At 48.3% G+C, this 11698-nt stretch overlaps 1 protein-coding gene across 1 annotated transcript; it reads right to left on the reverse strand.

The window, feature by feature from the left end:
• Positions 1–8949: 8949 nt before the first annotated feature.
• On the reverse strand, positions 8950–11379 carry PSMB4 (proteasome 20S subunit beta 4; the record flags this gene model as incomplete). Its single annotated transcript, XM_089666129.1, is given in 5 exon segments — positions 8950–9060; positions 9955–10000; positions 10003–10042; positions 10117–10233; positions 11298–11379. Coding segments are annotated over 5 exon segments (298 nt in total), but the record flags the coding sequence as incomplete, so codon positions are not given.
• Positions 11380–11698: the final 319 nt, after the last annotated feature.

Below are 11698 nucleotides of genomic sequence, written 5' to 3' on the forward strand. Positions count from 1 at the left end.
CACATAGACCGGAGCGTTTTCCCAATCCAGGGTACGGGTAAAAATAGTACGAGGGAAGTCAGGTTGTGTGGGCAGGAATCTTGAAACCTGGAAAAACCACATAATAGAAGATTCAACCCAAAGAGAAAAATAGCCTACGACATTCAACCGGAAGAGAAATCGCCAATGCACATTCAACCAGAAGAGAAAATGGCCTAAAACATTCAACCACAAGAGAAATAGCCAAATAACATGCAACCACAAGAGAAATTTGCCTACAAATATTCAACCAGAAGAAAAAAATGGCCTAAAATGTTCAACCAAAAGAGAAATTATCCAAAGAACATTCAACCAGAAGAGAAAAATGGCCTAAAACATTCAACCAGAAAAGAAACAGCCAAAAAACAAGCAAAAGAGAAATTGGCCTACAAACATTCAACCAGAAAAGAAAATGGCCTAAAACATTCAACCAGAAGAGAAAAAGCCAAAGAAAATTCAATCAGAAGAAACAGCCAAAGAACATTCAACCAGAAGAGGAAAAATGGTCTAAAACATTCAACCAGCAAAGAAATCGCCAAAGAACATTCAATTGAAAGAGAAATTAGCCAAAGAACATTCAACCAGAGGAGAAAAATGACCTAAAACATTCAACCACAAGAGAAATAGCCAAATAACATGTAACCACAAGAGAAATTGACCTACAAACATTCAACCAGAAGAGGAAAAATGGCCTAAAACATTCAACCACAAGAGAAATAGCCAAAGAACATTCAATTGATAGAGAAATTAGCAAAGAATATTCAACCAGAGGAGAAAAATGGCATAAAGATTCATCAAAAAATATATAGCCTAGGAACATTCAACCAGAAAGGAAACTAGCCAAAGAACATTTAACCAAAAGAGAAACTAGCCTAAGAACCAGAAGAGAAAGATATAGCCTACAGTATTCAACAAGAAGGAAAAAGAGCCTAAGAACATTCAACCAGGTGAAAAAATAACCCAAAAACATTCAACCAGAAGAGAAACAGCCAAAGAACATTCAATTGAAAGAGAAATTATCCAAAGAACGTTCAACCAGAGAAAAATGGCATAAACATTCATCAAAGATATCACCTAGGAACATTCAACCAGAAGAGAGAGCCTACAGTATTCAACCAGAAGGAAAAAGAGCCTAAGAACATTCAATCAGATGAAAAAATAACCCAAGAACATTCAACCAGAAGAGAAATTAGCCAAAGAACATTCAACCAAAGGAGAAATATGATCTAAAACATTCAACCAGAAGAGAAATAGCCAAAGAACATTCAATCGAAAGAGAAATTGGCCAAAGAACATTCCACTAGAAGAGAAAATAGTGTGTAAAACTGCCATTTGTGGGAGGTGCTTATCACCCTTCCTGAAACAATATCCCTCTGCTTCCTAAAGGGAGATTTTTTTGGGGGGACAAAAATACTATTTATGAAAAGAGTGAAGCCGACAGTTGGAACCACATGAGGAGTATAGAGATCACTCACTTGGCCCTGGATAGGTCTCGGCCTTTGTATCAGATGGCTGTGATAGATGAGGGTGGGGCACCCGATCTTTGCTTGGTACGGTGCCGTAATCTCCAGCTCGCTGTTCTCATCAATGCTGTAAAACGAAATAGAAAATGGAAAATATTTTCTCACGTTTGACTACATTTTTGTCCCGAAGCTTGAAAAGACAATTTCTGAGCTGATGGGCCTAACCAAAAGTAATGGTGGCAACTGCCTCGGTGACCTATCGTAGTCCAGCTTCCCTGCCGTTTGCCACCTTCTGGTCATAGTTCCTATGAAGGATCTGGGCTGAACCAGCCTTTAGCTTCCATCTGACCCCACCTCCTGTCCATCCTCCACTAAGCAGGCATCTTCTCAGGTCACATGACCCACAGTATGGCTGCCTCCTGTATGGTACGAGTCATCTCAGGTCACCTGACTCCATGTGCCCATCTCTACATCTACAGTATGGTATCGGTTATCTCGGGTCACCTGACTCAGTGTGCCCATCTCTGTATCTATGGCGTGGGTCATCTCGGGTCACCTGACTCCGTGTGCCCATCTCTACATCTACAGTATGGTATCGGTTATCTCGGGTCACCTGACTCAGTGTGCCCATCTCTATATCTATGGCACGGGTCATCTCGGGTCACCTGACTCAGTGTGCCCATCTCTATATCTTATGGCGTAGGTCATCTCAGGTCACCTGACTCCATGTGCCCATCTCTACATCTATGGCATGGGTCATCGCAGGTCACCTGACTCAGTGTGCCCATCTCTATATCTATGACATGGGGGTCATCTCAGGTCACCTGACTCCGTGTGCCCATCTCTACATCTATGACATGGGTCACCTAGGGTCACCTAACTCCGTGTGCCCATCTCTACATCTATGGCATGGGTCATCTCAGGTCACGTGACTCTGTGTGCCCATCTTTACATCTATGGCGTGGGTCATCTCAGGTCACGTGACTCCGTGTGCCCATCTCTACATCTATGGCATGGGTCATCTCAGGTCACATGACTCCGTGTGCCCATCTCTACATCTATGGCATGGGTCATCTCAGGTCACATGACTCCGTGTGCCCATCTCTACATCTATGGCATGGGTCATCTCAGGTCACGTGACTCCGTGTGCCCATCTCTACATCTATGGCATGGGTCATCTCAGGTCACATGACTCCGTGTGCCCATCTCTACATCTATGGCGTGGGTCATTTTGGATCACCTGACTCATTTTCTGAGTTGCGGCATTTGTGGGAAGCTTTGCCAGGCCTACAACCTCAGAGACCTCCGCCATATTAATTTTGGTAATTGACCCCCCCCCCAAGCTCCTCCTACTTACATTGGCAGCAATGGCAGCACTCGCGGCACGCCTTTGTGGTACATGGCCAATCTCTTCACTCGATTCGCTTTAGCCTTGGCGGCATATTGTTTGCTGAGAATCTGGCTGAAACCAAAGAGAGAGAGGGAGGTAAGTACACGCGGGTCCCGACTGCACCCCACGCATGCGCAGGAGTGACATCATATCAGCCAGGCCAATGAAAGTGGCCGGCACTGATACCCACAAGTTGGATGCTAGAAGATGTCAACAGCCGGTGGGGGGCTCCAAGACGCCACATCAGTACGGGGCTCCAGGACGCCCCATCGGTGGGGGGCTCCAGGACGCCCCATCGGTGGGGGGCTCCAGGACGCCACATCGGTGGGGGGGCTCCAGGAAGCCACATTTGTGGTGAGCTCCAGGACGCCACATTTGTGGTGAGCTCCAGGATGCCACATCGGTGGGGGGCTTCAGGACGCCATATCGGTGAAGGGCTCAAGAGTGCCACATCGGTGGGGAGCTCCAGAATATCACATCGGTGGGGAGCTCCAGTACGTCACATCAGTGGGGGGCTCCAGGAAGCCACATCGGTGGTGAGCTCCAGGACACCACATCGGTGGGGGGCTTCAGGACGTCACATCAGTGGGGAGCTTCAGGACATCACATCAGTGGGGGGCTTCAGGACGCCACATTGGCGGTGAGCTCCAGGACGTCACATCGGTGGGGAGCTCCAGGACGTCGCATCGGTGGGGGGCTTCAGGACGCCACATCGGCGGGGGGCTTCAGGACACCACATCGGTGGGGGGCTCCAGGACGTCACATCGGTGGGGAGCTCCAGGACACCACATCGTTGGGGGGCTTCAGGACGTCACATCGGTGGGGAGCTCCAGGACGCCACATCGGTGGGGGGCTCCAGGACGCCACATCGGTGGGGGGCTTCAGGATGCCACATTGGTGGGGGGCTTCAGGATGCCACATCGGTGGGGGGCTCCAGGACGTCACATCAGCAGGGGGGGGCTTCAGGACGCCATATCGGCAGGGGGCTCCAGAACGCCACAGCGGTGGAGCCAAGGGGAGTTCTGCTTTAAGGACAGCCTGCCAAGCATGGAAAGGGGGCCCATGGCTCCACCTGCTGGCTGCAGTTTGCAATAGAAATGTTGCCAATAATTGTCCAGATTTACCCAAATTAATTGTTTTTTTTTATACATACAACTAAATATTCTGATGTCACAGAAATGGCGACTTACAGCTCCGGAGTTGTCACCCTTCTGTCATGTCTCCGCCCCTCCTCCTCCTTTGTGACTCTCCCCTCCTCCGCTCTCATCAGTCTCCTCTCTGATACCTCCACCCGCACCTCCTCCATCTCTCCGATCGCATCCACGGCCATCTCTCCGATCTCCTCCATCGTCTGCACTTAGAGGACAAAAAGAAGGTAAGTGGACATACCGATCTTAGAGTGATACTCCACCCAGAAAGTTTTTTTTTTTTTTTTTTTTAGATTCGGATGGAGTGGGGAAAGGTTGCAACTATTACAGGATTTTGTTGTCTTCTGTGTCCTGAAAGGAAATGTTCTCCCCAATTCCTGTCATCTCAGGAGCAATAAATGCCTGACTGAGGCTCTAACCCTTCCCCCATTCCATCTGAAACTCGACAACTGTCTTGTATGGAGCTCTGCTTTATTATTATTATTTTTATTATTATTATTATTATTATTTTTATTATTACTATTATATATTTTAAATTCAACTAGATAATATATAAGATTAATAATAAAAATTATAATAATTATCATCATTATTACTATATTATTATTATTTTATAGTTTATTATTATTATTATTATACACATAATTTTGGTGAATAAAGTATTTCAAATTATTATTATTACTATGTAATATTTTTACAATTATTACTATATTATTATTTCATTATTATTACTATGATATATTATTCCATTACTACTATATTATTATTATTCTCATAATTTGGTGAATAAGGTATTTCAAATTATTATTATTATTATTATTATTACCATTTATTACTAAATTTTTATTTTTTTTTAATGATTATTTTATGGTATATCATTATTAATATTATTACACAAAAGTTACTCATAATTTGGGAAATAAAGAGGAAAGTCTGGAAGGTTCTAAATGGAACCTAATTGGGTCCATAAACTGACATAGGGGTGGAAAGGGGTCACCCCACAGTTGCGTGTAAACAAAGGGGCGGGGACACTCGTGACATCATCATTGACCATATAAGGCCAAGTTCCCTGGATGCAGCTGATTGGGCTGACGCTGACAGCTCCCTTCCGTGTTCATCCCTTGTCTTAAATCATACGTATTATTATATATTATTATTTCCATTGTCTTATATTATAAGGGAAATGAAAAAGGGGAAAGCTATCCAAATGGATCAATAATCCAATGTTATATATTATAAATGGATCAATAATACAACGTTATATATTATAAATGGATCAATAATACAATGTTAAATATTATAAATGGATCAGTAATAAAATATTATATATTAATTATAAAATATTTGTTATTATAAATGGATCAATAATCCAATGTTATATATTCTAAATGGATCAATAATCCAATGTTATACATTATAAATGGATCAATAATCCAATGTTAAATATTATAAATGGATCAATAATCCAATGATATATATTATAAATGGATCAATAATCCAATGTTATATATTCTAAATGGATCAATAATCCAATGTTATACATTATAAATGGATCAATAATCCAATGTTAAATATTATAAATGGATCAATAATCCAATGATATATATTCTAAATGGATCAATAATCCAATGTTATAAATAGATCAATAATCCAATGTTATACATTATAAATGGATCAGTAATAAAATATTTATTATAAATAGATCAATAATTCAATATTATAAATAGATCTATAATCCAATGTTATATATTATAAATGGATCAATTATAAAATATTTATTATAAATTATTATTATTATACAGGATTTATATGGCGGCAGAAGGTTTGCTCAGCGCTGTACATTATAGGGGGGGACAGAACATGAGACAATACAGTAACAATATTGTCTCATGCTCATTGTCTCATGGGGGGAGTTGAAGGTGGAGAAGAGTCGGCGAGGATTGGTGGAGAGGGTGTTGATGAGGGTCAGGAAATAGGCTTGCTTGGTGGGATGGAGGGAGGAGGTGTAGGGGTGGAAGGCGGCTTTGTAGAGGGAGAACACTCGAGGGGATCTGGTTTTGCTCCATAATCGCTCCAGCGCAGGACTGCGTCGTTTGAGGCATTTCTTGTGGTCGTTCTGCCAGGTTGGAGCGGTCGGGTCTGACGTTACGTGTGGTTAGGGGTGCCAGGGAGTCGAGGGCGGCCGACAGCGAGGCGTTATACGCAGTAGTGGTCAGGACAGGGGGAGGATGTCGTACAGACGGTCAGCTGCCGGGTGGAGGGGGCCGGGTTCAGGTTGCGGAGGTTGCGGCTGGTGATGGTTTGACGCTATAAATAGATCAATAATAAAATATATATTATAAATGGATCAAGAATCCTGTGTGATATGTTACATTGTCAGTCATGTATGATGATCCCGTGTGATATGTTACATTGTCAGTCATGTATGATGATCCCGGGCGATATGTTACATTGTCGGTCATGTATGATGATCCCGGGCGATATGTTACATTGTCGGTCATGTATGATGATCCCGTGCGATACGTTACATTGTCGGTCATGTATGATGATCCCGGGCGATACGTTACATTGTCGGTCATGTATGATGATCCCGTGTGATATGTTACATTGTCGGTCATGTATGATGATCCCGGGCGATATGTTACATTGTTGGTCATGTATGATGATCCCGTGTGATATGTTACATTGTCGGTCATGTATGATGATCCCGTGTGATGTTACATTGTCAGTCATGTATGATGATCCCGGGCGATATGTTACATTGTCAGTCATGTATGATGATCCCGTGTGATGTTACATTGTCAGTCATGTATGATGATCCCGTGTGATGTTACATTGTCAGTCATGTATGATGATCCCGGGCGATATGTTACATTGTCAGTCATGTATGATGATCCCGTGTGATGTTACATTGTCGGTCATGTATGATGATCCCGTGCGATATGTTACATTGTCGGTCATGTATGATGATCCCGTGTGATGTTACATTGTCGGTCATGTATGATGATCCCGTGTGATATGTTACATTGTCGGTCATGTATGATGATCCCGTGCGATACGTTACATTGTCGGTCATGTATGATGATCCCGTGCGATACGTTACATTGTCAGTCATGTATGATGATCCCGTGCAATATGTTACATTGTCGGTCATGTATGATGATCCCGTGTGATATGTTACATTGTCGGTCATGTATGATGATCCCGTGCAATATGTTACATTGTCAGTCATGTATGATGAGACTTAATATAAATTTGGATATTTGATTGAATCCTTGCAATACAAAGTCCCGGAAAGCCCCTGAAGGTACGAGGTGGTACCGGCTCCGATCCGGCAGAAGGAGGTCTTGGGAGGTGGGGCCTCCATGGATCGGACTTGTCTTTCCTGCACATCTCACAGAGGCTCAATTGGATTGAGATCTGGAGAATTAGGAGGCCACATCAACACCTCAAAACTTGTTGTGGTCCTCAAACCATTCTTGAGTTCCTCAGCCCAGGCCACCTTCTTCCATGACTCCATGGTCCAGTTCTGATGCCCATTGTAGGCACGTTTGGCTGTGGACCCGGGTCAGCATGGGCCCCGAGTGGTCTGTGGCCCCCATACACAACAAGCGGCGATGCTCAGCGTGTTCGGATACCTTTCCATCAGAACCGGCCTTCACTTTTACACCAATTTGAGCTCCAGCAGCTCTTCTATTGGATCAGACTAAACGGGCCCCATGAGCCTTGACCACCCATGGCCCTGTCACCTGATTAGCCGGTTCTCCTTCCTTGGATTACCATTGGTCGGTTCTGGCTCCTGCAGACCGGGAACCTCCCACCAAAGTGCAGGTTTGGAGTTGGCCCGCCCCCGTCATCCCGACGTGACACATTGGTCCTCGGAGTCCCTCCAATCCTTACCCTAGTCCATCTTTTTCATCGCACCAACTTCAGGGACAACATGCTCACTCGCTAATATATCCCGCCCACTTTCAGCTCAGCTGCCATGGTAACCAGATAATCAATGTCATTCACTTTACCTGTCAGAATGTTATGGCGGCTGGGGGAGGGGTCCTGCGGTGTCATCAGTTGGGAAGAGCCACCAACTGTCATGGGAGTGGGCGGAACCAACAAGACCAGTAACCAAATCAGGGGAGTGGCCTGCGGCAGGACCAACCGTAACCAATTAGAGGGGAGTAACAGGGCCTGAGCCAAACAAGGGGGTGGAGCCCACACAAGTCATGTGACCAAGCTCTGCGCACTGCAGTGGGGGAGAAATAACAGGATCTGAATAGAGGCCCGAGAATAGCCAATCAGCTCAACTTAAATGTATAGAGAGGGAGGGGCTAGAATCTCAGTCCTGTTCATGTCCTTTCACTAATGGGGTCATGTTTTTCTCTCATGTTAAAATGCACATTATCGGCCTAAAGATTAGTCCATGCGGCCACACCCACTTCCTCCCCGCCCACCCTCCATGCACCCACTTCCTCCACGCCCCCCGCCCCCCCCCCCCCATGTTCCTACACCCACTTTCTCCCTGCCCTCCCACCCCCCTCCATGCGCCCACTTCCTCCACCCCCCCCCCCCCCCCCCCATGTTCCTACACCCACTTTCTCCCTGCCCTCCACCCCCCTCCATGCGCCCGCTTCCTTCCCGCTCCCCATGCTCCAAGCCCGCTTCCTCCACGCCCTCCAGCCCGTGCCCTCTCCATACTCTTGACCTTGCTTTCTCCCCGCTCCTTCTTGTTCGCCATCATTGGACCAGGACTGATTCCCACACATCATCTACATCCTGCATCCAGCCTGAAGCCCCGACCCCTCACTGACCCAATGGACCCCGCCCCCTACAGGAGTACTGCCTGTACCCCCCATATAAGCAGCCCAGCCCGTCATACACTTGCAGGGATAGAACCATTCCCACCCCCGAGGAATAAAACCAGAAACACCACAAATCACTTATTGGATTTATTTCATATACAAAAAAAAGACAAAATCAGCAACAGGAGAAGAATATTTTTGGGGAGGGGGGGTGGTGAGGAGTCTTCTGTACTCATTCAAAGCCCCTGAAGAAAAAAAAAAAAAAGAGAGAAGATAAGAGTACAGGAAGTGACATCATACTAACAGGAGTTTCCTCAAATGCCCATATATGGAGTGCCCACCTCCCCCTTGGCCATTAAAATTGACTTACTGCTCTCACCTCCTCCCAATGGCGTCCGACCCCCTTCCCAATGGCCAACAACACGGCGTCCGACCCCCTTCCCAATGGCCAACAACACGGCGTCCGACCCCCTTCCCAATGGCCAACAACACGGCGTCCGACCCCCTTCCCAATGGCCAACAACACGGCGTCCGACCCCCTTCCCAATGGCCAACAACACGGCGTCCGACCCCCTTCCCAATGGCCAACAACATGGCGTCCGACCCCCTTCCCAATGGCCAACAACATGGCGTCCGACCCCCTTCCCAATGGCCAACAACATGGCGTCCGACCCCCTTCCCAATGGCCATTAACACGGAGTCCGACCCCCTACCCAATGGCCAACAACATGGAGATCCCACCCTTCCCCAATGGCCATTAACACGGAGTCCAACCCCCTCCCCATGGCTAACAAGGTCCCCCTCTTCCCAATGGAGTCCAACTCCCCATCGTGGCCATTAATATGGAGGTTGCCCCCACCATAGCCAATAATATGGCGCTGTCCTCTCCTTTTTGTGGCCAATAATATGAAGTTGTGTCCCTTCCCCTCCAAACTCACGGCAATTATGGAGTTCCCGCTCTGCCCCACTCCCCAGACAGTTCAGTATGGAATGGGGGATGGGTTATGTCCTCACTTCCTGTCCTTCCTGACACCCTTGTATAGGATGTCATATAGACAGGAAGTGAGCTCGAACCCTCCCCAGCGGGGACACCAGGAAGTTCTAGTCTTTTCTGGATTTGAGCGGGTCGGTCCCCTTACTTGATGAGGTGAGCGATCTCCCAGTTGGTCTCGGAGGACAGGGGCCCTCGATCTCCACTCCGCTGGCGGTGACGGTGGCGATTTCATACTGAGGGAGGAAGGGGAGGAGATGTCAGAACTGGGTGGAGTCACATGACCGCCGCCTACCAGACGAGGACTTACTCTGTTATAGGATCGGGCGTCTCTGTAGTACAGGACCTTCATACAACGTTCGATCAGCTGCCGCGCCTCTTCCCGCGTCAGGTTGGGTTTGTTGTCGACGACGTCTCGCATCAGCGGCTGCGCGGCAGGAAAACAAAAATCAAAGGCTCCTCCCATTTTCTGTAGCCACTCCCCTCCCATTCCTGAATGCGCTAAGCTGGCTTATTTTTCAGGTTCCACGACTGCTGCCCTCATCCTGACTCCACCCCCCGATCCAAGCCTGAACCCCAAGACAAGCCTGAACCCCAAGACAAGCCTGAACCCCAAGACAAGCCTGAACCCCAAGACAAGCCTGAACCCCAAGACAAGCCTGAACCCCGATCACACATATAGAGGGGGCTAGATAGATCCCCCTCCCCCCCATCACTGGGATCACACATGGGTGTCTTATCCGGACTGTAAGTCAGCAGGCGCAAGGGGGGGGGGCACTCTGATGAGGGATTTCCAGCGCAAGGGGGGGGGCTCTCTGATGAGGGATTTCCAGCGCAAGGGGGGGCACTCTGATGAGGGATATCCGGTACAAGGGGGGCACCTGGCGCAAGAGGGGGACCACCCAATGCCAGGGGGGGGGCACTCTGATGGGCGACACTGATAGGGGGCGCCCAACGCCAGGGATGCACTCTGATGGGGGGGAACCAGACGCCAGAGGGGGTGCTTTGATGGGGAGGGGGAAATCAGACGCCAGAGGGGGAACCAGACGCCAGAGGGGGTGCTCTGATGGGGCGGGGGGTTGGGGGAACCAGATGTCAGAGGGGGCGCTCTGATGGGGGGGGGACCAGATGTCAGAAGGGGCGCTCTGATGGGGGGTGGAGAACCAGACGCCAGAGGGGGCGCTCTGATGGGGGGGGGGCCTCTGACAGGGGACACAAGGGGGGCCCTCTGACGGAGGACGCCAGATGCAAGGGGGGGGGGCCACCCTGACGGGGGACGCCAAGGTGGGGGGACACCCTGATGGGGGACGCCAAACGCAAGGGGGGGGCCACCCACTGACGGGGGACGCCAAACGCCAAGGGGGGGGCACCCTGATGGGGGACGCCAGATGCAGGGGGGGAACTTTTTTTTGTTGCCGGACAAGAGTGACATCATGGTGAGACTCAGACCTCTCCGGACCCCGATACCTGCCCCCCCCCCGGAACACTCACCTGTGCCAGGTACGCTCCAAAGCCGGTGGCTATCGTTGGCGCCTCGTAGGCCACGCCCAGTTTGTCTACATAGCCCAGGAAACTGCAAGACAAGGAGCGGTGTCACTAGTGCGGTGTCACTGGAGGGAGAGCATGCAGCATTCACAGGTACAAACAGTGCAGAGGGGGATGGGTGGAGGAGGGGCGGGAATCCCCTTTAATGGGAACACCGGAGACTCTGCCGCTCATTGTATCTGGTTACCTGTGCCGATTGGCTCCCTATTATCAGTAGGGGGAGGAGTCTCACATCTACGTCCGCTCCTCACCACCAATCGGAACGTGGATTGTCATCTCTCAGATGCAGGTGGGAGGAGCTTAAACCTTTCATATTCATTGGATCTATAAATAGATCGGCACGTGGC

The sequence above is a fragment of the Staurois parvus genome, unplaced genomic scaffold (genome assembly GCF_062004578.1).
Source record: "Staurois parvus isolate SC_StPar_1 unplaced genomic scaffold, SC_StPar_1.0 ptg002547l, whole genome shotgun sequence".
NCBI lineage: Eukaryota > Metazoa > Chordata > Amphibia > Anura > Ranidae > Staurois > Staurois parvus.